Here is a 27,672-nt window from a genome sequence, read left to right as displayed (position 1 = left end):
CTCAATTAACATGAGGACATCAGTGGAGCCTTTGATAACTTAGCAAATGCAGATTAGTTTTTTTTCCTTTAAAAAATAGCCTGCTATCAGCAGGAGCCATCCTGAAAGGTTCCCCATCAAAAGAGAGAATTTTTAAGCAAAAGGAGGACATTAAAATCTTATCATCTCACTTGAAATTAAGCCAATGAAAAATTAAAGCTGATTTCTAATAGGCTTATGGTACATTTTTAAAGGCTTAGAGGGCACTGATAGAAGCAGAAAGCTAAGTGCTCCCCTTTCAGATGGGAAAAGACACTTCCCTTTTCAAAAACGCCCAGTGGAGGCAGGTAAAAGGGGAGAATGATAACTTACCCATCCTGCTGAAATGTCCCCGTTCCATCCTTCCTTTAAAGACAATGTAAGGATGCAGGAATATCACACAACTAAATTATTAACTTCAAGAGCTAGGATACAGTAACTAAAAGTGATTAAACGGAAATTATGGCAGAGATAACGGGAACAGCCAGCCAGAAAATGGCAAGCTAATGTGAACGCAGGAATGTTTCTATCTAATGTTTTCTACATAGCATAGCAGCAGAGGACAAAAAGGAATCGGCGAGGGATAAAGGTCCTTTTAAACATGCATGCAACAATGCACTAAGATGCACTGTGAAACTCTCAGCATGCTGCCTGGAAGTCTGTTTATTGAACACTTAACCTGATTTGTTTGCAGTCAGGTTAGATGATGTTATGTCAAAGCAACTGTTATCTCACACTTTCTAGTACACCCCCCCAACACTTTCCTGATCACAAATAGTACAATCTTTTGGGGGGAGGGGATTTGTCACACAAGACCTCCCAAAGGAACAACCTAAATTAGCCAGTATGTGATAGAATCCCACCTGTAAATAGTGACAGGTTGGAAGCGCCCTTTGCTTAACGTTCAGGAAAGAAATCGCTTGTTTGAAAGGGCTTGCTATATCCCAAAAGATGAGGGAAAGTCCCCTAGAAATGAAGCTGTTTATACTCTGTCCTTAAAAAAAGTAAGTTGTGTGCTAAGGTAGTCTAAACTTTGCAGTAGGAGCAGCAGAATCCAACCTTCTCCATGAGTGCCACACATGCAGAATATTTGCATACACTTGCTTATGTTTTGCGACATTTATTCAGCTAGCCACAGGGAGGCAAGCGCTCTTATACACATGCTGCCTTAAGAAATTTATACCAAAGGACAGCTCATAAATCCACCAGGATGTTTCTAAATCAATATTTCCTAATTATATTCCAACAATATATTCTTGGTGGGGGGATATCTTTGTTAACAAATTTTCTAATAAATAAATAACTTCACTAACTAACTAAAGGGCAGTGAAACCCTGCCCCTGGAAATTATGCTCGACTCATGGGCATGCATACACACAAATTCCATAGGTCGGTTTACACATGAATAGACATTACCTGAGTTCTCTACCTCTGTGGACTGGCATGCAAATGAGCAAAACTGGTTCCACTGAACAGCCCTGCACCCAATGTGACCTGAGCATTCTATTTGTAGCTGGGTAAAGGTAAAGGGACCCCTGACCATTAGGTCCAGTCATGGCCGACTCTGGGGTTGCGGGGCTCATCTCGCTTTATTGGCCGAGGGAGCCAGCGTACAGCTTCCGGGTCTTGTGGCCAGAATGACTAAGCTGCTTCTGGCGAACCAGAGCAGCGCATGGAAACGCCGTTTACCTTCCCGCCGGAGTGGTACCTATTTATCTACTTGCACTTTGACGTGCTTTCGAACTGCTAGGTTGGCAGGAGATTTGTAGCTAGGAGTACACATAGGAACATAGGCAGCTGCCTTATACTGAGTCAGACCACTGGCCCAGCTTGTCTACACTGATTGGCAGCAGTTCTCCAGGGTTCCAGGCATGGAGTCTATCCCAGGTATCTGGGGATGCTATTGAGGACTGAATCTGGGACCTTCTGCATGCGAAGCAGATGCTCTACCACCAAGCTACAGTCCTTCCCCATGTTCTTTCCTGCCTTATTCCACCAAGTCCTCCTGCCCTCTGATCAGGGCAGTCAACAGAATGCAGGAGGAGCCTCTGAATCATGGAGCTCTTCTCTGTCCATGAGAGCACTGGGGACAGGGCTCTGCTTTCAGTTCATGTCAAAACCCTTGGAAAGCAAAGTAGCAGAGGTTAGCTGGGTTAGATGGACCAATGATCTGACTTGGCAGGAAGCAACTTCCTCCGTTGCTATGCTAAATCTGTGATGGGTCCATGAGCAAGCCACCACTTCATGTTGCTGTCCCATCAAATGATGGCATGTGAACCAACACTTGGCAATTCACAATGGAACATGTCAGGTGGTTCCACCAAAATGTACTGAGTTTCAAGCACAGGGAGGTGATCATGCTAACCCCTTACAAGTTGTCTGATTTGCAGTGGCTGACCACAGAAGCAATAACATAGTCCCCACACATGTGTCTTCATAAGGCAGTGCCCACATGCTGCCTTCGCCATAAGGGTTAGAAACTTGCATTTTGCACAAAAAACAAATCATACAATGAAAGCTGCAATTGTTAGGAGGCTGAACTCCATGCCTCGTACTAACTTCTGCGCTACACAATAATCCCAGAATAAAACACATCCCCGACTATTTAACATTAATTAAGTGCCAACCATATGCCAGCTCTGAACACAATACTAACTACCTCAAGCTAAGCACTACAACAGCTGAGGGGGACAGATTCAAATTAGTAAAACAATGATGTTATAGAATAACTTTGTTTCTCACAAAGCCAATCAAAAACGACTCTCTTTGGCTTTCTCTCCTCTATCAACTGTTCACAAATCCAAAGTTAAAAATACCTCCTAGCTCACAGTCAAAGGGACTGCTTCTCTCAGAATTAAAAAAGGCCTTCCCCTGAGTGTGTATATGTGTGTGTGTGTGTGTGTGTGTATGCACCTTATCAGTTCTCCTGAATTAATGTGTCCACAGGAGAGAAGAAACAGGATTCGCTGTTTGAGTGACAGTAAAGGATGTTGCTCTCTGCTTCCCAAAGCGCCTCCCCGCACTCAAATTTCCCTTTCTCAAAGCTAAGCTTATCTGTGCCCAGCCAGTTACTCGTTTCTCTACACCATTAACTCCCTTCGCCAGGGGCACAGAGGCTCTCACAAAAAGTTCAAATCTACCACGACTGCTCTGTTTTGGACACCGGAAAGTCATAGCCCCAGCTTAGCCCCAGCTTAACCCCACTGAAGATTTATGGGCATGTTTACATCCATGACATTTTTAGTGGTACTTGCTGCCAGCACTATTTCTTCATCACCTGGTGGATCAGGCAGGACGTAGAAAGAGGGCAAGAGAAGAGGCAGCTGCAACTCTGGGGTAGCATCTCTGGACACTCTCTTAGCAAAGGCAGAGGGAAGTCCACACTGTTACCAAAAACTGCAGAATACCTGAGGATCCAAGGCTACCATGAAAAATGTAAACTCAACACAGAAGGGAACAGGGGTGAGCAACGTTGTTTTATGAGTCCACTCACTCTACCTTGAAGGAGGTAATATTATGAGGAGGCAATAACAAGCTGCTCCACTTGGAGGGGGCTCCTCAACAGCTCCACCTGGATCCTTCTGGTTTTCTCACCTTACTCAGGGGATTGACACCACTTTCACAGTGTAGATGTCAGTGACTGCTGAGTTAGACAAAGGAACCTTGAAGTCAGCAGTGCTGGCTCCTGGTGGTGGAGGCGTCAACTGTAATACTAGCCTTGCCAGCCTCCATAAGGCCTCAGTTGGCTCCAGGTTTTGGCTGAGATAACATCTTCTAGCCATCAGGATCCACTGGAAGCTGATCAGAGTCCATAATTCCATAGAGAGACCTGACTTGACACTGCCTGGCTTGGCTTGATATGCTTGTCCCCTGAACTTCCGTGGCAGGTTCCAGCTCCTGTGATAGGCAGTATGAAGTTTCTGGGTTAACCAGCCCTGTATAAATAGCTTGAGCCTGGCCTGGTGCTCTCCTTGTTCGCTGTGCAACCACAGAACCTTTTGATGGCCACCAACTTGGAACTTCAAAAGAGGATCAGACAAATTCATGAAGATCAAGGCTATCAAAGGCTACCAGTAACGATGGCTGTATGGCTGTGCAGTCATGTGTGGTGTAGTGGTAAGAGTGGTGGACTCATAATCTGGTGAACCAGGTTCGCGTCCCCACTCCTCCACATGCAGCTGCTGGGTGCCCTTGGGCCAGTCACACTTCTCTGAAGTCTCTCAGCCTCCCTCACCTCACAGAGTGTTTGTTGTGGGGGAGGAAGGGAAAGGAGAATGTTAGCCGCTTTGAGACTCCTTAGGGTAGTGATAAAGTGGGATATCAAATCCAAACTCTTCTTCTTCAGTAATGTTGAAGGCAATAATGCTTCTGAATACCAGTTGCTGGAGGCCACAGTAGGGGAGAGGGCTACTGCATGCATGTCCAGCTTGAAGACTTTCCACAGGGATGTCAGTGAATGCGATGCTGCTCTTATTATGCTCTTATGTTAAGTGAACAGTGAGGCAGGAGGTCACACAAAGCTTTAGGAAGTAAGGGCAAATGTGAGATAGTGATACGTCCAACACACCCACAGGGGTGCCTCTGAATACTTTCTGGGAATCACAAGTGGGGAGAATGCTGTTGTGCTCACTTCCTGCTTGTGGGCTTCCCAGAGTTCATGGTGACCTTTTGGTGTCCCCATAGGCATGATGTTGATGTTTGTTCTCTATGTACTACCCTATCTGTCTGTGCCTGCTTATTCTGTGGTTGCTACCAGTATGGATGTCAGTTATTTATCACAGGGTGGGGTTGTTCAGTACTGTATGTTGCTGTTACCTGACTTGATAAGATGGATGACAAATGTTAAGGAAAAAATTAAGACACAGAAGTCCTGTACAAACCCCTTGAAGACTTTTATCCACAAACCCCTTGAAGACTTTTATCCAAGTTTTCTCCCCTGTGCTTCCTGTCTGCCTCACTCATATTATTAGTTTCTGGGAGGGTTTTTTTTTTTTTAATGAGTAGTATCTTGAGAACCTACTTTAAAGAGGAAAGAAAACCCAGTTATTTCCCCTCCCATTGATCTCTTGCACTCAGCTCCTGACATAAATGCAAATTCCTTTTTTTGGGGGGGGGGTGAACACACAGAATAACTTTTTTTAGATCAGACTTTCGTTGGCCATTAGCATCAGAGAGTCATTTGAATTGGCTTACCCTCATGAGCTGCAGAGAGCAAAACCTTCAGAAATTCCTGAACTTTTCTGATCTTTTCTAGGCCATCTCTAATTAGTAAAAAAACCAGGACAGCAATTTCCCCCCCTCCCCACCCCCAACAAGTTTGGCACTCTATTATTGATAATGTCGTGTTTGCAAAATGGACAACATGATACAGTTCACAACTTCAAACAATAATATGAAAGCCACAAGAATCTGATGTCTGATCCCTGTGACTTGAAACTGCAAGTATAATTTCTTACAAGGGTCTTGCTCAGTTTCAGGCTTTGTAAATAGGAAGAGGGAATTTCACAGCACGCCAAAAGCATCGCTCCAAACAGCAAACCATCAAGAGTTGTTCAGTGGCAAAGCGTCTGCTTTGCATGTAGACAGTCCCAGGTTCAAACCCTCAGATTCTCCAAGCAGGGATGGGAAACGTAAAACCTGGAAAGCTGCTGCCAGTCAGTGCATGCAATACTGAGCTAGATGGACCCATGGTCTGATTCAATATAATGCAGCTTCCTATGTTCCTAGCAGGATTTTAAAAGTGTAAAGATGTTTCTCCAAGCACACTAATACACAAAGTTCAAAGCCAGAAATATTGCAATTCACAAATATTATGTGCTACTAGCAACACACCACTTCAGAGTGCAAGGACTGGAAAGCGTAGGTTTAAAATAATGTTTCCCAATTAAAAAAAAAAAAAAATCCCAGCTGGGCTAGCATTCCCCTATAGATGCTAATTTTCTACATACAGGAAGTTTGCTTGCTTGCTTGTTTTTTTAACCAGTGTTCATCCGCAAATGGTTTCAGGATGAACATTATGCTTTTAAGGTAGCCTTTGCCAACCTAATGTGCTGAACTACAGCTCCCATCAGCCCCAATACATATGGTTATACTATCTGGGGCCAACTTGAATTGTAGTCGAAAAGATTTAGATGCACCAGGTTGACTAAGCCAGCTTTAAGGAGTTCAAAATGACCACCCAAACACCCTCACTTTGGTCTTTTTTAAAGGCCACATTCACTGCTCTTTATTGTCATTAATTTCTCAGGGTGGATGCCAATTCCCCTTCACTGATCTCGCTCCTCTGGAGTGATCCCAGCCAACCATGGACTCCATAGAGAGATTGGAACGATGTCACAGAGGGCAAATGTGGTCTAGACAGCAATGCTTGTTGGACTGGTCAGATGAATGATCCTCTTTAATTGGGAGCCACATGGTCTCTTCTCTAAGTAGGCAAGGAGGCATCTGCAAGAACTTCGCCAGTTTAAGAAACAGGTGGTCTAAAGCATCAGTCCAATTAGAACAGGTTTTCAAATTTAAATACCTGGGAGTCTTTTTTCACTACAACCTAAGCTGGAAGCCACAGATACAGTATTTACTAAACAAAGGGAAAACAATACTTTATACTCTACTCCAATTTTTTGCGGCCGACAGAGCCTCCCACATCCCTTCTGCATTGAAGGTGTACCATGCAAAAGTGGTTTCCACCCTCTGTTATGCTGCCCCGCTCTGGGCCCCAGGGTCCAATTTAACATCGTTGGGGACATTGCAGAATCAGTTTCTCCGTCGCCTCCTGAAACTCCCCATGTGTGTGAGCAACGCAGCCATACGTCTGGAGTTAAGGATTGCATCATTGGAGACTGTCATCTGGAAGCGAGTCTTTGGTTATTGGCTGTCCAGCTGGCATAGGCTTCCCGACCATTACCTTTTTCAGTGCCTCTGGCGGGACGACTTTGTCAATCCGTGGGTAGGAAAAATCCATGCCAAACTTCTGAGCATCGGAATTTCTCCAGCGGACTCCTTAAAGATGAACTTACGCTCAGCCAAAAGCCTTATTGAGCAAAGATTAGCAGACACTGAAAACCAACACAACCTCGCCGGGGGTGGGGGTGTCTGCTCCCCCAGGTATCACGGAATAACCCCACCACTTGGCCTTCCATCATACATGTCATCTCTTTCATCTGTACCACACCGACTTGCATTTATTCGTGCAAGGTTCAATGTCCTTCCATCGAACCTGCTGAGCCACAGATTTTCCAAGGGTTTGGTGTCTCCGCTATGCGTGTGTGACGGGAAAACTGTTGATTCTCTCCCACATATAATGTTCAACTGCCCCCTACATAGCATAGCCAGGACTAAATTCCTGGGTCCTGCTTTACTACGCTTGGTTGGCAGGCCTGTTGAGTCACATGCCGCACTACTTTTGCAGGATACAGATCCTTCTGTAACTCTGCAGGTGGCGAGATTCCTGAATGCGGTTATCTCACACACAAAAACCACCAAAAACAACAACAACATCAAAAACTAATCAGACAGTTTTGAAGAGAGTGCATGTCGGATCTCGTCTTCAGTTTTCCTTTTTCTGGGATCCGTCCCTTGGAGCTATCCAGGCCCCAAGCTGTTACCTGGCTCTGCTCAATGACCCACCCCTGCATCATGGTGTTCACCTTCTGGTTTTCACCTTCTGGTGCCGAATATACCGGCTTTATGCCTCTGTGCTTTTATGTTTGTACATACTTTATGGGCTAATAGCCGTAAATAAATAAATAAATAAATAAATGTTGGTCTAAAGCATGACCCCGCCTCCATTTCCCAAAGGCATCTGACTGGCCAATGTGAGAACAGGAATCTGGACTAGAAGGGCCACTTGCCTGATGCAGCAGACTCCTCTTATGGGTCTAGATCTTCTGGCCCTATTTTGCTGACAGTCCCTGTTTATGTCACAATAACTTTGGTAATAGTGCAGCAAGGCTCTTTGTTGTTTCAGTGACAACAACCTTGTGCAGTTGCCCTTATGGAGTTCACCCCTGACAGCAAGAGGCCAGTGAGCACCTGGCACCTCAGAGGGATGACTGCAAGGGCCATCAATCAAAAGGGCAGTGGGGGAGCTTGGCCGGCGGATGGAACTGTGCAGCGCCAAGGCCCCGCTACAAATGGTTCCTAAGCAACGCAACTCTCATCTCTCACTCTCCTCTCCTTCCCTCCTTGCTGCTTTCCTTCCATGCTGTTTAATTATAAAAAGTTGCCTTTTGATTTGGGAGCCCTTCACATCGCTTCCTCTGCATCCCCATTGTTTTCTTGGGAGGGCTTGCTGCTGTGATGATGACACCGCTCAACAGAGAGAAGGCGGCAAAAGCTGTCCATCGCCAGTAATTAAGGCTCGGCGCTCCAGAACCCAAAACTTGGTAGCTGGTTTTAATGCTGGTCCAGATCTCTCCTGTTGAGGGGAGCAGCCAAATTTCCCAAGAAATCCTATCACTAATGTATCTTCAGAGCCACAGCTGTCGCTCAGTGTGACTCTGCAGTCACAGCGGCAACGTTGAAGCAGCATTTCTAAAAATAATGCCATTAGCAGCAGAAACCGCTGGCTGTTTGAATTAAACAGAGCCATTGTTGGCAAGTGATTCCCACCTCAGACACAGTCTTAAATGGGCAACCTTACTCTGCCTTTCAGCCTCAGTAAAATGTGAATACAGTGGTACCTCGGGTTAAGTACTTAATTTGTTCCGGAGGTCCGTTCTTAACCTGAAACTGTTCTTAACCTGAAGCACCACTTTAGCTAATGGGGCCTCCCGCTGCCGCTGTGCTGCCGGAGCACAATTTCTGTTCTCATCCTGAAGCAAAGTTCTTAACCCGAGGTAATATTTCTGGGTTAGCGGAGTCTGTAACCTGAAGTGTATGTAACCTGAGGTACCACTGTAATAAAGTGCGCTGCAATATTTGTCTATGTGTAACACTGACAATCAAAACAGGACAGCAGCATCTGGGAGAATTCTGGGCTTTACTCTAGACCAGTGCTTTTCAACCAGTGTACCGTGGCACCCTGGGGTGCCTTGAATGATGGTCAGGGGTGCCATGGGCAACACTGGCCTCTGTCTGTTTTTCCTTCCCTCCCTCCTCTGATGCCCTCTCGCATCTCTGCCTCCCAAAGGCTTGCACAGCTGTTTGTTGCGGCAACCCTGCTGCTGCCACTGCTGCCTCTCAAGGTAAGATCCTGGCCTCACATTCACATTTGGCCAGTCTCCGTTGGGATCACCCTCTGCCCAGGGCTCTGTGGGGTGACATGCTTTCAATATTGTTTGTGCTTGCAAATGTTTCAGGACGTGCATGTGCCACCAGTTGCTGCTGAAGTCCTGTAACCCTTTATGCCGCAAATGGTCCAGGATGTGTGTGACAAATATGATGCTGTATCATTCGGGAAGCACCACAGAACATCTGATAAAGCAGAATGATCTGTGGTTGCTCCTGTACAAATCCATCACTAATACACTATTACTGCATCAATGACATGTTCCAGAAGACACTTGCAAAAAACAAAACAACACACACAAACCACTAGCAGTCTGGAGGGGCCCTTAAGGTATCAATGAAGATCTCACTGGCTTCAATGGGATTTTTAAAAAAACGTTTAAAGGCAAAGTGTGGCACTTGAACTGGTCATGGATAGAGCTGCAGGATAACATACTTGTCAGCTTGCCATTTTTACCTGTCCAACCAGCAAGGCAGCAACAATAACCTGTAACTGGATCACATCCATCTGCATGGCTACAATCACAGTGTTCGCTGCAGTTCAGGCCATATGTCCCGTCCTTCCAGAAAAAGAAACAGAGAACGGGAAAGGCTCTTAGTTAGTTATATATATATCTCTACATTTTCCTACCAGCCACTCTGGTAGTTGTGATTGTAATTAGACCTAAACGACTGCTTTTTCCAAGTACCAACCATCTCAGACCCTACAATCAGCAGGTGAGGCCTTGTTGGTGGTTCTGCCAACAGGGCCTGCCTGGTTGGCACTCACTCATGGCAGGGCCTTTTCAGGGGTGGCTCTATGGTTGTGGAATGCCCTCCCTAGTAAAGTGCGTCTCCATCATTATTAACTTTCAGGAAGAATTTGAAACCTTTCCTGTTTGCCCAGGAATTTGGTGGCTGGAGAAAGGTGTTCTTGGCAACCACAAGATCATTGGATGGAATAATGTTTTTAATGATAACATTGCTTTTAGAATGTTTTAACTGTAATAGTTTTTAGATGTTTTTTACTGTAATAGTTTTTAGATGTTTTTTTACTGTAATTGCTTTTCAAACATTTTAACTGTTTTAGAATGTAGATCTGAAAAGCAAAGCAAAAACAGAGTTGTTCTGTGTACAGATGCTTTCTTCTGCAAAAGTTGGAGGGACCTTGCAGCCTTCATGAGGCGGGGTGGGGTGGATGTCCTAGCATAGATGTTAACGACTGATCTGGGCATTTTCATGCCCAACACTGAAAAGACGTTTTGTTCCCTTCGCTTGGATGCTGTTCCTAGGTCAATGGCACCCTAATTACTGACCTGGATAAGAATCAAAAGTAGACTTACAGGGCAGGGCTGGTCACAGAAATCCCCTTGCCAGCCAGGAGAGCAAAGGCAGAATCCATCCACAGGGTTGCAGGCGGCTCCATTGGCACAGTAACATGACTGGTTGCAGTTGAGACCCCAAGTGCCACTCGGACACGGAATGGAACAATCTGCTCCCTGCCACCCTGGAACAAGACAGAGCACAAGTCAGATGTGCCAACCATTACCCCCGTTAGAGCAGACCTTGCTATTAGGAAGGACAATGAAGCTGCCCCAGGTGGCAGAAGCTGAGGGATGTGGAGCAGACAGAGGTGCGTATGTGGCTCAAGTGAAGTACAGTGCGCTGTCCAGTCACTAGTGCTGAAATAGGAGTCAATTGCCAGTTATTCAGTACATGGAATAGGCGGCACCATCTTGTCCTTTGCCCTAGAAAACTGGATCATCTTGGCTACCCTGCCAGCAACTGTGCCATCTAGATTTCTTGTCATGTTTCCAATCAGTAGGGCAGAACATGCTTTGGAACGTACGGTGAGGGCTGGAGTTTTGGGGAAGGCTGTGTTAACCACACAGGAATGGCCAAGACGAATGCAAGCACGGGAATCAAGCCATCGGAATTCAACTTTCACAATTGAAGTGTGTGAGAACATTCAACTGAAAATCTTCATGGTCTGAGGCGATGTGAAATTTCTACCTAAGTGCCATAGATTTGTGCAGAGTCAGTGTAGACAATGCCAATTTTTTTTGGTAAATTTTTATTCCAAGTAACATTTTTACAGATCAGTTTCATTTGTTGAGACATTAGTGTTACATTAGGAAGAAAAGGGGGAGAGAGGTGGAGGGGGGAAAGGCGAGTGGGGGTGGGGTCAGGTGGCGATGTTTCTATTTTACTTAATGTATGTATGGGGTTTCGTGTCAGCGTCGCTTGTGCAGGTTCTCTGCTATTCGATTGTGCTCCTTTGGTGGTGAGGGAGGTTGCAGGTGGCCTAGGGTGTGGTTGTTCATTTGTGATTGGCTGTGGTAAGCTTTGTTTTCATGTGTGAGTGGGGTAGGTGGGTGTTTTGGATCAGGTTAGCCATATTGATTTGTATGCTGTTGGTGGATTCTTGTCGTCTTGTTGGGCTGTGTATGTGATAATGGGGAGCCATACCAGGGTGAAGGCGTCTTCTTCTATTTGTCCCTGTGTCAGTTTCAGTTTATTGGTTAATTTTTCTAGTAGGGCTGTTCCCATACTATTTGGTACCATTGGTCCATGCTTACTCCTGACAGGTCTCTCCAGTGTCTGGTTATGTTGTTTCTGGCTGCTGAAAGTAGGTGGGTTATGACTTCTTTGTGACGTAAATTGGCGTTATTGTCTTGGAAGATGTTTAGTAGGGTTAATTCTGGGGTGATTTCTAATACTTGCTTAGTTATTTTACATATTTCTTGTATGGCTGTTGTCCAGAATAGTTGGATTTTGGGGCATTCCACCACACGTGGAGGTATGTGCCTGTGGAGGTGCACCCTCTCCAGCATTTAGGTGAAGTTCCTGGGCGCATTAGTGCTAGTTTTCTTGGTGTTAGGTACCACCTGTAGGTGAGTTTCAGAGTGAGTTCTTTCCTTTTCGTTGATATGGATTTAAAGGGGGGGGTTAGACCATATTCTGGTCCACTGGCCTATGTCGTCTTCCCATTGTTTTTTAATTGCATCTGGGGGTTCATGGGATTTTGGAGTAGTATTTTGTATATTATGGATACCATCCCTTTGCCATGTCCCTTTGTTGTTAGGAGGAGTTTTTCGAAGGTTGTCAGGGGCCTAGTTGCTGCTGATTTTACTACTGGATTATTTAAGAGGGCATGTAATTGATGGTGTGATAACCAGAGCATTTGGGTGTCTTCTAGTTTGTCCTGTATTTCTTGTGTTGACAAAGGTTTTTTATTGTTATAGAAGTCTATTAAGCAATATAAGCCTTTGGTTTGCCAGGTTTTAATCTGGAGGTTTTGTGCTGCGTGATGGAATAATGGGTGATACACCAGGGGAATTAGTGGGGATGGGGTTGGGGATAGTTTGCCTATTTCTGCTTTCCATGCTTTGAGCATGGTCTGTGTGTACCTGTTAAGTGTTGTGGGTATATTTCTCAGTTTGTTTGGGAGGAGTGGGTATGCTGTGGGACAATGCCAATCTTGATGGACCAATGATCTGACTTAGTGTAAGGCAGCTTCTGATGTTCCTGTGTGCTGCTGAGCGTTCACTCAGAGAACTGCAGCCATCCCTGATACTTGTACCTACATGATATGCAAAGTAATACACAATTTACTGTGTGATCAGAGGTCACAATGTTAAATAATAAATACTGCTACTAATAATAACTTACAAAATGAAATATTGTTAACATTTTTAGGTGTACAGTGCACACACACACACACACACACACACACACAAGTATTTGGAAGTAAAAGCACAATGTGACTCAGGCATTTGCTCTATGACAGCCCATCAACATGCGAAAGCCATCATTTATTGTCAACTGACAGACATGCATGTGTCAACCATATCACAGTAGCAGGATAAAAAAATCCCATCCACTAGCACCTTAGAAACCAACTAAGTTTGTTATTGGTATGAGCTTTTGTGTGCATGCACACTTCTTCAGATACACATAGTAGCAGGAGTACACCAATGTTACCTGATTCCTGGAAAAACACAAACATCGACCCCGAAGGGCAGCATAACACTCCATGTTATGATTTACTACCAACTTGAGAGATCCTGACCTGCTTCACAGCCTGGAGCCATTTGGTGAACATTTTAGCACAGGAGAGTATGATTTATGCTACCTCATGGTAGCCCTTGAAGCAGGACAACCTTTACCTTCTCTGCAAAAGCACGAACCGTCCACTGGGGAGCACCCGCCATCGTTTCTGCAGTTGCAAACCAATGAGCAGTTGCCTCCGTATGTTCCGGCTGCACAAACGACAGAGCAGTCTTCTCCCTGCAAACCAAAATGAAACCAAGCTGAGGAAGAAGGAGAAGTATGGGGTCCAGGTAATCATGGCCAGCTCAGAAGCTAATAAGAGGATCGTAGAACTTGCCCATCTCTACTGAGAAGGCCCAGACTCCTTGCACTTCCCTCAATATGATACAGCTGAATCCCTGAGGGCATCTGGAAGAATGCTCAGAAAGAGTAATTCGCTAAGGCAGCCTTCTTCAGCTTGGTAACTTCCAGATGTTTTGACCACCACTTGCATTAGCCCCAGGCAGCATGGCCATATACGGTAACGCTGGGGCTGATGAGAGCTGTAGTTCAAAGCAACTAGTGGGTGGAGGAAGAAGAAGAAGAAGAAGAAGAGGAGGAGGAGTTTGGATTTGATATCCTGCTTTATCACTACCCGAAGGAGTCTCAAAGCGGCTAACATTCTCCTTTCCCTTCCTCCCCCACAACAAACACTCTGTGAGGTGAATGGGGCTGAGAGACTTCAAAGAAGTGTGACTGGCCCAAGGTCACCCAGCAGCTGCATGTGGAGGACCGGAGACGCGAACCCGGTTCCCCAGATTACGAGACTACCGCTCTTAACCACTACACCACACTGGTAAGCTTGGTTCAGGCTGTCCCTAAGGTATAACGGAACAACACAGTGGCTTGCAGCATCTCAAAACATGTAAATGGACACAGAGAAAAAAATACACAGAACAATCTGCATGCTGCTTCCAGCATCCTGTGTAGGAAACGAATCACACCAGAAGTTAAACAGTGCACAGTTAATCCATGGAACTCACTCCCACATGAAACTGGGATAGCCATCAACTTGGATGATTTTAAAAGAGGATTGAACCAATTCATGGAGAAGAAGGTTGCCAATGGCTACTAGCCATGAAGGCTGTTGCTCTGCCTCCACAGTCAGTTTTTCTGAATACTGGTTTCTGGAGAATGCAGGAGTGTGGCGCGTGTTATTGTGCTTGAATTATGTTTGTGAGCTTCCCACAGGCATCTGGTTGGCCAATGTGAGAATAGGATGCTGGACTAAATAGCCTGTTGCTTTGACCCAGCAGGCTCTTATGATGTTCTTACGTGACCCTGAAATACTGCAGAAGTGGGAAACTGCTATGAATCTTGTTGAAACCCCTTTCAGGTTTTTGCATCACATTTAAAGTTATCCTTGAAAGGTTGAATCATCATAGCAGCAAAGCTGAGATTCTCAACATTCTAAGGAAGCATCTCCGGGTCTGAAAAGCAGCCTGGGCTATCCAGCCATTGCCATCTCCAGTTTAGACAAAGTCCTTCTACACAATGTCCATTGTTTCCCAGGAACTGACAGCATCACAATGGTTTCTTTTGGATTGGCGCAAAAGGAGAAAAGGGACAAATTATTGGCAGCCGTACAGTGGGAGGTAGGAAAGGTAAAATGGCAAATCTCTCTGAACAGCTGTTTGCTCATTAAGAAAAACATCACGGACAAAGCGCTAATCACAAAAGACGACAAGGGCTTAATGTCGTGCGAAGCTTGGTCTCCTCGCAGAGGCAAAATAAGCAAACAAACAAACAAACAAGGCCCCAAAGAAGTGATATTTTCAAATCCCAGAGAAACTGCTGAGCATACATAATGATGTATTATTTATATTGCAAAATCAATGTATGAGATGCTCTGCAAATTAGCACAAATAAAAGGGAGGGGAAATGCCTGTGCCCTAAGAAAGTTGCAAAACTGAAGTTCATCTGTGCAATGGAAAGGCCGGAATATATATGCTTTACGGAATCTCAAAACATTAAGTCAGACAGTTACATTATTGCATTCGTCTACTGAACCTGGACTGAAGCACTGAGCTAACAATGGAAATCAGCGAACATACTGGATCAGTCCAGCATCTTTTTCTCACAGCGGCCAGGGAAAACTTGTACACGGGTGGACCTTTTTTGTTGAGAAGGATGGTGCCCAAAGGAATGTGTGGTAGGAAATGTTAAGGTCAAGGGGTGTGTGGAGAAACTTCGGGGGGGGGGGGGGAGAAAGGTTCCATCAACCTTCACATGATAATAATCCTCAAGGCCACTCCTTTAGTTCAGAGACAGAAGAGCTTGGCATTCGCTGAGCAAGAAATGAGAGATGAGGGAACTTCCCCTCTAAGGCCAACACTACATGTCTTTGCACATTTTTTTAAAGCGCACATTTTTTTAAGTGTGCTTAAACCGGTCACTTTTGTTTTGAAGAAAGAAAACAGTCGTGTCCCCACCATTCTAGAGTGTGCTCTTGATCTGATCAGGGTCCCTCCCTGGTTTCCTGCCACCCCCCACAACTGCTATTTGTTCCAACAGTTTATCATTAAGAAGAAGCAGTTCAAAATATGGTGATATTCCATGGCCACTATGGCTTTTTATCAGACAGACTGCCAAGCATTTCCTTTGAAAGGGCCGGCCCTACCATCAGGCAACGTGAGGTGAGGGATTGTGTGAGGCAAGCAGCAGCAGCATGTGCTGCTTCCTCTAAGCTAGTCTGCTGCCCTCAGGTATGGTGGAAGGCCAGGATGAAGACGTGTGTCTTCTACATCTGCTGAAAACTGCACAATGAGGGTGCCACGCACATCTCCTTAGAGGTGGCCACAGAGAATGCCCTCTCCCAGGCCACCATCCCACAGAGCTTTTGTGGGTGGTGGGACTGCTAAGAGGGCTTCAATCCTATGCACAGTTGCCAGACTACAAGGCCTACTGAACACAGTGGGGCTTACTTCAAAGTAGACAGACATAAAGGTAAAGGGATCCCTGACCGTTAGGTCCAGTCGTGACCGACTCTGGGGTTGCGGCACTCATCTCGCTTTATTGGTCGAGGGAGCCGGCATACAGCTTCCGGGTCATGTGGCCAGCATGACTAAGCCATTTCTGGCGAACCAGAGCAGTGCACGGAAACGCCGTTTACCTTCCCGCCGGAGCGGTACCTATTTATCTACTTGCACTTTGACATGCTTTCGAACTGCTAGGTGGGCAGGAGCAGGGACCGAGTAACGGGAGCTCACCCCGTCGCGAGGATTCAAACCACTGACCTTCTGATCGGCAAGTCCTAGGCTCTGTGGTTTAACCCACAGCACCACCCGCGTCCCAGACAGACATAAGATTGCCCTTTTAGCTTCTATACCAGAAAACATATGATTCAAACCAGCTGTAGCCGCTCCAAGCAGGGATTAATTCTAAATGCAAAAATCATTAACATTTTCACCTCAATTTGGGGAGCCTGGCTTATGGAATGAGATGCACGTGGGCACTACTATCCAATTGACGTACCCACAACCTCCCCACCTCTGACGATGATTGCAACAGGCTCTCTTCCTTGCCAGTCATTAATGAGTATATATTCTATTAGGCTGGGGATCAAGTGTTAGCGGATCTTTTCTCTTGCAATATGGTGTTTCAGATTCCTATCCCATTTACCGAAATTAATCAACATCTGGGCTCCATATGGTGACCGTTCTCTCCCTCCCTTCTCTCCCACTCTTTTCCTTCTGGGCAGTTTGGTAACTTAATCAGTACGGAACATTCCAGCGGAAAGGGTACCACTGGAGGCAGCATGAAACGAGAAAGGATAGTGAATTAAATTCAAAATGTATAACCCACCCACCCCATGGGAAGTGGGGGAAAGGTGTTATGGCTATATTAAGGAATCTTGCCATAAATAGACCGATATTTAATGCCTCTTTTTCCCACAGCTGAGGATTCCATATGGACCACGTGAAGATTCATCGGCAGTTAATTGTTTGCTGTGGGATTTCAGCTTAAAGGGCTGATTTGAAAGGGCTGTTCTCCGTTCCTGAGCTCAATGGAAATGCTTGCTTCCTTCTCCCCACGTTAACACCCCCCCCCCCATGCAAGCTGCTCTTCGCCACAATGTTGGGGGGGGGGGAGATGAGGACAGGTATCTGTATTGTATCTGACTCTCCTCCCCTGGCTGTTATGGAGATTTCCATAATGTAATTTCCATGAGAAAGATATCATAAGACAAAAAGGTTACTCTCCCACCAAAAGCTGGATTCTGGATCTAATTCTCGCTCCCACTCCGCTGGCTGATTTTAGCCAAAGAACGAAACTTTGATCAATCCCAGAATGAACCACTGCCCTCTCTCTCTCTCTCATTGATTATTTTTTTTTGCTGTGGTTTTATCTATGTATTTTCTCATTGAAATTATATAATGGAAGTTGTCATATTAGCGGGGTGGGGGCAGACACAATGTGGATACCTGACTCTTTCCACCCTTCATGGTGAATGGCAGCTTGCATGGACTGCATCAGGCTTCAGGTGAGACAGCTGCACATTCGAGGGGTCCCATGCAGAGGTGTAGTGGTCAAGGGTCACGGGGAGTAGGGGATAAAGACCCGTTTGTGTTTCTGCAACAGAGTCCCAGTATCCAACATCCTAGAAATGCCCAATCAGCATGAAAGGCAAACGTTTTAGTCACGGAGAAGAAGGCTTCTTACCCCTTGTGCCAAGAAGAGTAAACGAAGATGAGTTAGCTACGGAGGATGGGCTCCTAGGGTCTCAAAAGGGTTGCAAAAAAGAGAGAGAAAATGGGGTTGCCTCCACCACCTTGGGCTCAGGCCCCACCCACTGCCCATGATGTGGCCCCCAACAGGTAACTCCCAAGGGGATGTGGCCCTCAACAGGGGAAAAAATGGTCACCCACTACTGATTTAGGGAGAATGTTGTATTTATTTCTTCTTTTCCTGTTTCTCTTTCAAAAATGTAAAATGCACATTTTGTGTGTGTGTGTATCCCCCCCCCCAGCATCATGAGTAAGGCAATGGTATGAAGCAGAGTGCATTAAAAGAGACACAGAGGGAATTTGGTGAAATAAAACCCATTGCTCCCCATCAAGGGAGGGTGTTGTAGGAAATGTACAATTTGCAGGGGCCACAGATGTTTATAAAATCCAGAGAGTAGGTGAAAGGTACCAATAGACACCTTTATCTCTGCAGGTCTGAGTGACAAAAATACAGGGGTTGCTTGATCCCAGAATCTGCTATGCCAGATAAGCCGATTCATTTCATAAACCGTGGATGTATTTAAATGCTGCGGGATGTCCTACTCAAACATTCCAGTGCACTGATGCAGATCCTAGATATGGATGTGTGTATTTGCTAACTTAAGGGCAACATTTACAATTAACCCACCTCAGCTCCTGACAAGCAATCCCCCGCAAGGGGAACATATGGCTTCCCATATCAAAGTGGGGAGAACAGACTGAGTTCCCTAATTGGGTTCCTGTGGAAATTAAGAGGGGTGCTTCTCAGGTACATACACAGCAGATCTAAAATTCTGAATCAGCCTTCCCTCCAGATGTTTTTGGACTGCAACGCCCATCAGCCCCAGGCAGGACAGTCATGTCTTTAGCCTTCCAAAAAGAACGATGATCTCTGGAAGGATGAGTTTCCTCTTGGAGCGCTGCTAATAGCTCTCTGCAGGTGCTGTTATTGGTGCTAATGATAAAATACTGGGCAGGGAGGACGGGTCATGATGTGAGATAAACAGCCCCAGGGATCCTGTTGCATGGATGAGAACTTGCAGGTCTGCTGAGGGAGGAACTACGTGAGATCTCGGCAAACCTGAACATGCTGAGATAATGCAAATGTGGGAACATTTGGCGGGGTGGGGGGTGGGAAGAGAGAATGGGCCCATTTGTAGGAGAAAGTAGCCAGGCAAGAGAAGCGATAATTTATCCTTTGTATACTTGCTGATTTCTCCTTGCACATGCCCACCTCCCCAGCCTTTTCCCTCAAAGTTTAGTGGGCAGAAAACAAGTTAAGCGCAGTCAGAGGGGCATTTGCAGGGGAGACTCCATGGGTGGGAGCAGGAAGGGGAAAGGATAAGCACCCCATCCTGGCTGGCAATACTCCCCTGCAAATGTCCACTTCCTGGCAAACATTTGCACAGTGCAAAGAACTGTGCTGTTGCCTAACTGTCTCATACTGTGTGTCCATAAGCTGACATGGGGCAGCAGACTAGCTGTTGTTGCCTGCCACTTGGAATCTCTCATCTGAAGCAGCTGCCTCACCCCACCTGTTGATAGGGTTGGGCACTCAAGAGGCCACTCAAGGAAATGTTTGCTAGTCTGGCAGATAAAAACCACAGAGCCCATGGAGATCAGCGTGAGCACAGACACTTGAGCAATGCAAAACAGGTTTTTTTCCAGGAGGGTTATTTTTTCTCTCAGGGCAATAGCAGGGAATGGCCATAGTTCAGCAGTTAGAGCATCTGCCCTGCATGCAGAAGGTTCCAGGTTCAATCCCAGGCATCTCCAGCTAGGGTTGGGAGACACTCCTTGTCTGTAACCCAAGAGAGCTGCTGCCACTCAGTGTGGAACTAGATGGATTCAATGATCTGGCTCAGTATAAGGCAGCTTCCTATTTCCAGTGGAATGGGTTTAGCTGGAAATATCCCCTCTGATTAAAACTCTCTTTTAGTGTGCCCTGGCAGGAGGACCTGGGTGGACCCAACCATTTCAGCCATGAAAACATTCATAAAGGAAAGGGTGAGGAGGAGCGAGAGTGCAGTCAAGCGTTTGACTGAACAGCATTGTTATTCAGACTCCTTGCCATGTAAGATCAGTTTGTTATTTAAGGTCAAAGCGGTAAAACAAACTCATTGAGTTGTTCAAACAGAAAACCGGCGACTTTGTTTATGCCATGAATATTTAGTAGGAAAAGGAAGGACTGCAACTATCCAGGTATCAAGTAACAGGGCAAAAGGGACCCTGTTTTGCATGCAGGTGTAGGTGCTTTGTGGCTGCCCTAAATTACTGAATTGCTGAATGCCCTGTTGTAAATTATTCCCAGGGCGTAGTGAACTTCAAGGGCTGGATAAGAATCACCATCCACTTTCCACTGCTATGAACATAAGAAGAGTTCTGCTTGATCAAGTCAAAGGTCCATCTAACCTAGTGTCCTGCTCTCACAGTGGCCAACCCGATGCTCCAAGTGGAAGCCCCACAAGGGAGGTAAAACCTAACCATTGTGGCTGGTAGCCATCATCTTGTAAAGTAATCCAACTTGATGGTCAACACTCTCCCTGGTAAGGATGAGTTCTAACTATGTGCTGTATGTAGAAAGTACTTTCTATTGCCTGTCTCGAATCTTCCAACATTCAGCCTCATTGGATGCCCCCCAATTCTAGCATTATGAGAGAGGAAAGAAAACATTTCTGCAACTTACTATTAATACAAGTTTCTGGAGTCCTTCCAGAGGCCATGGAGATAACCTAAGAGAAGGAGCTCCATAGATGCCCAAGCACAGCTCAGCAAAGTTTAAAAATCTGCTCCTGGAAGCATTCAAAATTAACAAGGACAAACAAACGAAACCCCATTCCAATTGGATTATACTCTAAGAGCATTTGTTGTTGCTGCTTTTAATGATCTAACAGATTATTATCAGCACTTAGGTGAAGGTTCAAGCTAAGTGATGGGACACCTGCTTTGCATCCAGAAGGTCCCAGTTTCAATCCCTGGAAGTATCTCCAGCTAGGACTGGGAAGTAGAGGTGGAAGTTGGGAGAGCTGAATTTAAGACTGGAAGATTGAGGAAGCGAGAATGGCAGATTTGTCTGTACCTACAGCAGGGACGCGGGTGGCGCTGTGGGTTAAACCACAGAGCCTTGGACTTGCCAATCAGAAGGTCGGCGGTTCGAATCCCCGCGACGGGGTGAGCTCCCGTTGTTTGGTCCCTGTTCCTGCCAACCTAGCAGTTCAAAAGAACATCAAAGTGCAAGTAGATAAATAGGTACTGCTCCGGCAGGAAGGTAAACGGCGTTTCCATGCGCTGCTCTGGTTCGCCAGAAGCGGCTTAGTCATGCTGTCCACATGACCTGGAAGCTGTATGCCGGCTCCCTTGGCCAATAAAGCGAGATGAGTGCCGCAACCCCAGAGTCGGCCACGACTGGACCTAATGGTCAGGGGTCCCTTTACCTTTACTTTTACAGCAGGACAGCATCCATGCAAGCCCTGTTCACATGTTATTCTTTACTCTCTCTCTCTCTCCCCTGTAGTGGTCAGAAGGCTGCTTGGAGGCTATTTGTGAGGCATGGAATTAAGTTCTAAGATTTGCATACATTTCTTTCCAAGGGCCCCTGAGGAATGCAGTTAAATAGAAAGTGAAATAAAAGGCTTTAATTCTATTGTAGAGGTTTTCAATCATTTCTCAGGTCGTTATCCCCCTCCCATTCCCAATTTGGAATCTGAACCACAAACTAAACCAGCTCCCTGCTCTTGATATGCAAAGAGCCAGACGGGTCTCTAAGCAGGTGCCTTTGACAAAGCAATATAAAAATTCCTAAGTGTTAAAAGTGGATGAAAAGGAAGGAAGGAGATTGGCGAAGGCTAGATTGCCCTGTGAAATGGAGATGAAATAAACTCAGTCTGAAGTCTAAAGTTAAGGTACCGGGCCCCTGCGGTACCAAAAGGCAGCGGCAACGGAAATGCAATGCGACATGCCCACATTGCCAATTAAGGGAGCCAAATGGAAGAGACATGTCAACAAGTTGCAAAGAGGCCCTGGCACAAAGCCGAAACCCAGGGACGTCACTGCAAAATCCCACCAGACTGCCACAAATATGAACACAGGGCAGACGCAGAGGAAGGACAAGGAGGAGGAGAAGCAAAGGGCTGAAGGCGTCCTCTCCCTCCGGTGACTTTTAAATATTCTGTGTAACTGAATGAGATCTGGGAGGTCAAGAAGCAGCAGGAGGATACAGTCAGGGTCTGGGTCTGAAAATACAGATAGTTTGACATGAGTAGGGATGGGGAAATTCAGTTCTGTTCACATTCAAAGATGACCTTATCTATCTCTCACTTTCTGAAACAATGTGAGAACCCAAATACTGCTGCCATCCTCTGAAATGCACCCTTCCTCAAGGAAAAACTCTAACCAATGTTTACAAAAAATGCATTATATTAGGGGAAATGTGTACAGTACATTAATCAAGATGGCATGTGTTTATTAGGAGAAATGGTCACTGAAATGCAGACAAGTTTTCATGGGGGTTAAAAAAGAAATTCACAAATTGTTGCAGAAATGTGGAGAGCTGGATTTAAGACTTGAAGAATGAGGAATTTGGACGACCCAAACCGACAGTTCCATCCTTTCCCTAGGTACCAGGGGAAGTATGCAGACATTGTTAAAAGGGAGATAGGAGCTTTTTTTAAAAAAAAAACCAACAACTAACTAACAAAACTGTGACAAAGTACTTTTGGGTTGCTTGGAAGCAACCCTCTGGGCATGTGTCAAATGTGTTCTCAAGCACAGCCATCAGCACTGAGACTCAGATGCTTTCCCCTCTGCACCAGATTTATTCAGGCTAAGGAAGGAACCTCAAATTAAAGAACATAAGAGGAGCCAATGACCCATCTAATCCATCATCATCATCATCATCCTGTTCTCACAGTGGCCACCCAGACACCTGTCGGAAAGCTGTGGGAGCAAGTTCCATAATATGCGCAGGGTGAAGCATTATGATGGTGATGATTACTATGGCTACAATTTATTATCCAGCCTTCACCCTAAAGTCCCAGGGCAGTTCCTGAATCATTGCGAAATGAAACTGGAGCAACAAACCCTGAACAACTCAGAATGTCACATACAGAAAGAAACAGGACACAAGCAATAACTGCAAAGATCTCTTTCCATTCTAAGCTCAAGCTCAGATGAACTGAGAGCATCTTGATTAGCAGACATAAGAAAATGTTATCTTCCTAGGAATATACTCGCCCTCTCCCTTCATATAGAATTCTAACACCCATTGGTCTACCAGATAAATGATTTGAATGTGGTGTCGGAGCCTCTGTATGACCGAACTGTAATGGCTACTCCTCCGGACGTATCTTCAAACCCTTCCTAATTGCAGATTATTTCCAGTGAATATTTCCCCCCTCTCCAGACCACCAGTCCTGACACCCCATCACTTCTATTTTCTAAGCAGGGCCAAGTGCACACTTGACCTTGTCATCTAATGGGCACTAGGCAAACAATGTTTCATCCTCCCACACCCTTGAAGCATTTTAGCTCTCATCCTGCTCTTTTAAACTTTTGTGCTGTTTTCTTGTGTGTGTGTGTTTTAATGCATATTGTGTATTTATTGTAAACTTCTCTGGGATCTTTTTCAATGATCTATGGGAAATCCAGTTTGAATTCTCCCTGATGGGTGTGAAAACAGATTCTACAAAAGTAGCTCTCTGCTACTGGTATCTTCTAACTCTTTTTTTTTTTAAATAAAAAACCAAAAACCCTGTATGAATGTTTGGCTTTCTGGAATGTTGCGGAGGCACCTTTCTTTAGGAGAAAACAGGTGCCTTTTATCTTCTGTGTTGCCAGCAGTAAGAGATCCACAGCTGGTTAAATAGCACAGGATAGAAGATGTTCCTAGTACAATGGGGGGGGGGGAATCACACTGTATGTCCTCTTGCGCCCATAGATAATGTGCAAAATGAAAATCACACACGCACACACACAAAGTCCTCTTGCGCCCATAGATAACTTGCAAAATGAAAAGCTGGCTTTTTTTTTTGCCAGCGATGCTCCACTTAATTGGACAACTGCTGTGCCGTAATACCTACCCCAATCTCACATAGCGCAAAATTTATGCTGGTGATCGCTAACAAAAACAGCCCAATAAAATAGCTGGATTTATTTTACAAATGAAAAGGGCTGTTAACAAAGCGGAGCATCTGATATGCTCACTAAATCAAGGATAAAAGGACAGGAGCTCCATTGAACGTCACCCCCTCCCGAGTTTTCTTCTTCTTCCAGAAACTTCAGACGAGAATAGTTCCCCCCCCCTGCACTAAAAGTACACCTGGAATCATATCAAAGGGAAACCGATCATTTAAATGAGTTAAATTGCCATCACAGCCCCTCAATGGATCCAACAGTCTCAGCTCCAGGTTCATTTCTGACATTAAAAGGAGAAGCCTTTTTTGCAAATTTTATAAACTCCCTTTCCTCTCATTCTCTAATCAATAGCTTAAGGCCAAGGGAAGTTTTGTTCATTATGTGAAGAACACGGATACATTGTGCAATTGTAATATGGATGATAAAAATATGCTGAATATGGTCCCCTGCAAGGTTGAGATGTGAGAGGCAGTGTGGTGTAGTGATCAAAGCAAGTGTGGGTTATAGTTTTGGAAGGTTATCGTTTTGGTTATAGTTTTGTAACTCCGTAGTAAAGCAGCTGCTTTGCATGAAGAAGGTCCCAGTATCAATACTGGGAATCCTCAGCCTTGGTTGGGAGATCCTGGAGATCCATTGCCAGTCAATGTAGACAATAGTGAGCTAGACAGACCAATGGCCTGATTCAGTAAAAGGCAACTTCATAACCTCTGGCCTATGGGCCAGATTAGACACTCCAGGAATCCTAATTTGCTCCACAATGCTGGTTCCCCCAAGCTGCATCCACCTGCCCTACATCTGATGTAAAAAATGGCATCTGGGCAGATAAATAAAGGTAAAGGTACCCCTGCCCGTACGGGCCAGTCTTGCCAGACTCTAGGGTTGTGTGCTCATCTCACTCTATAGGCCGGGAGCCAGCGCTGTCCGCAGACACTTCCGGGTCACGTGGCCAGCGTGACAAGCTGCATCTGGCGAGCCAGCACAGCACACGGAACCCCGTTTACCTTCCCGCTGGTAAGTGGTCCCTATTTATCTACTTGCACCCGAGGGTGCTTTCGAACTGCTAGGTTGGCAGGCGCTGGGACCGAACGACGGGGCAGATAAATATATGGCTGCAAAATAACAAATTTGGAGCCTTAAGGTGCATTCCTGCTTGTTCCTCAGCAGGTAGACCTTGAATTCAGCTTTCAAATGCAAGACAAACACAGATCAGTTGCACTCCAGAGTTTCTGATTATGAAGTCCTGAGTGCAACTCATCCATGCTGGAAGCAAAGCTTGAAGTCATCACTAATGACCAGCTGATTGACTTCAAGCCTCATTGAGGTCAGGCACTCTGGAGCATAGCTGATCCTTGCTTAAAAGCAATGGTCTTGCAGCACCACCTTCTGAGACCTGTCTTTTAGGAATGGCCAGAGTCAACTGGAGCATAGTAACCCCATTGGATGATTCCTGCAAGGTGACCAGAAGGATACGGTGGCGGTTGATGACACAGTTCATTGACCCACTGAGTAACTGGCATGCACAGAATTATGAAACCTAAGGAAATACATGCACATATCTTTAATCTGCAAAATGTATACAGGCCGCAGAATATGTAGTTCACCATATTTATTTATATAAAAAAGCAGAATATGCACCATCCACTTAAGCTAAAGTTTCTTTCCTGGATGCTTTAGTTGAGATTCCTGCATTGCAGGAGGCTGGACCAGATGACCCTCAGGGTCCCTTCCAACTCTACAATTCTATGATTCTATAAGCTATGTAAATTCTAGTCAAGGAGGGTGACTTTGGGAGAACAAAAGTATGCAATAGGGCATTCAGGGTTAGGGACCAGGAGGCAGCAAGCACCAGGCAGTGGTGAGTGCTGAGTGCCAGGCACTTGGCAGGGGTGACGGGCAGGAGGCGGTAGCATGGGCACTGCCTCAATCTGAGTGGGGGAGGCATGATGTTGTGGGGAGTCTTGGCAGTGCTGCTGCTGGCAAGGTGGTGGGAGGTGCAGCCTCCCAACTAACCTCTTGCTAGTCTTGCTAATTTGGGTGGCAGCTTCTTCTCCTCATCTCAGGGTGCAGCTTGCTTCTGACTGCTTCATGGATGGGGCCTGGCTGTACACCAAAGGAAAAAGATTTCTGCTTTGCCCCACCCACTTTTGCCTCTGGCCACACCCACCTCTGGCATACTGTGTCCCGAAGACTTTCTTTCCTCTGTCCACCAGAGAACATTCAGACTAGGTTCAAGAGCTAGAAGTTCACTCCTCTCTTGAAAACCTTGCTCCTTTCAAATCCCCTCTGGATCATAGATAATCTTATTATTGGACGTCTGTGACATATGGCTTTGCTGTCTGAACACGGCAGGGGGATGGGAATGGAATTATTCTGTCCTGGAAAATACATTTTTATCCTCATATTGTACAAGAGCAATCTCCCCAAACTGTCAAAACAGGTGTGTGTGTGTGTGTGTGGAGGGGAGAGAAAGTCAGGTTGACTCCTTTCATATCAAATCCTTTCGTATTGGTGATGAAGTGCTAGTTTTGCTCGACACCACTCTGAGTTCGATAAAAGTGGACAGGTCTTCAACAAATTGGAGCTTAAAGAGATGAACTCGTTAAAGCAATAGAAGGTCTGTCACCTCGCTATGATGTATCGACACGAGGGGCTCACTGAGGTGGCAATCGCTGGAAGGACATCATGTCAACCAAGAACTCAACTGCATTACAAGCTTCCCACAGCTAAAGTGGTTTAACTAGGTATAGCTGGTGGCGCAGGTTGCTCTAACACAGTCTTTGCCAACTCCATGCCTTCCAGTTGTGCCCTCCTGCAGGCCAGGGCTGATGGGGCTTGCAGTCCAAAACAGCTGAAGGGCACGATGTTAGTGAAGGCTATTCCAATGGGTTAGAGCAGAGGTAGTCAACCTGGGGCTGTCCAGGTGTTCTGGAATACAGTTTCCACCATTCCTTCCCTTTGACATGCTGGCAGGAGTGGATGGAAGTTGCAGTCCAAAATACCTGGAGGGCACCATGTTAGCTATCATGGGGTTAGAGTTACCTGCAAATACAGGTAAAACCACCAAAGCCAATCAGCACTAACTAAGGCAAGACAACACAGGAGCCAACTCCTAAAGGCCAAGGTCCCTTTGGCCCCCACAACTAAATATTTGAGCCCCCCCCAGTTGATGGGCATATGGGGCAGGGCTTGCCTGCCCCCCATATGTTATTCATGTTGGCACCTCGTTTGACAGCCAGCTTTAAAGTATGCTTGGTACATGTGAGTCACCAAGGTTGTGAGAGAGGGAGAGAATCAACTCTGTAATTCTGGAACTGAGAGGAGGCCTCTCATTTGGAAGTGCTTAGGTGGCAGAGTGGCTTAAGAACTAGACGTGGTATGGGAAGTTTCTGGTTTAAACCTCACCTCAGCCATGAACTCTGCTAGACTAATCTCCATAATTCCTGGACTTTGCTGGCTGGGGTTGATGATATTAGCAACTTTGCATTAATATCATGTTTTTATATGTAACTGTATTTTG

The 27,672-nt window shown here is 45.7% G+C and overlaps 1 protein-coding gene across 7 annotated transcripts in view; it reads right to left on the bottom strand.

The window, feature by feature from the left end:
* Positions 1-27,672, bottom strand: part of MEGF11 (multiple EGF like domains 11) — a 352,698-nt gene that overhangs the window by 75,133 nt on the left and 249,893 nt on the right. For all 7 annotated transcript variants that reach the window (XM_080982103.1, XM_080982104.1, XM_080982102.1 and 4 more), the window contains 3 exons: positions 13,395-13,515; positions 10,569-10,732; positions 9,704-9,806 (listed from right to left, as the gene is read on the bottom strand). In XM_080982103.1, the coding sequence (XP_080838229.1) occupies positions 9,704-9,806; positions 10,569-10,732; positions 13,395-13,515 (388 nt within the window). The remainder of the gene's footprint in view (positions 1-9,703; positions 9,807-10,568; positions 10,733-13,394; positions 13,516-27,672) is intronic.

The sequence above is a fragment of the Podarcis pityusensis genome, assembly GCF_964106645.2.
Source record: "Podarcis pityusensis genome assembly, chromosome: 14".
Taxonomy (NCBI): Eukaryota; Metazoa; Chordata; class Lepidosauria; order Squamata; family Lacertidae; genus Podarcis; species Podarcis pityusensis.
This window is presented reverse-complemented; position numbering and strand designations above follow the sequence as displayed.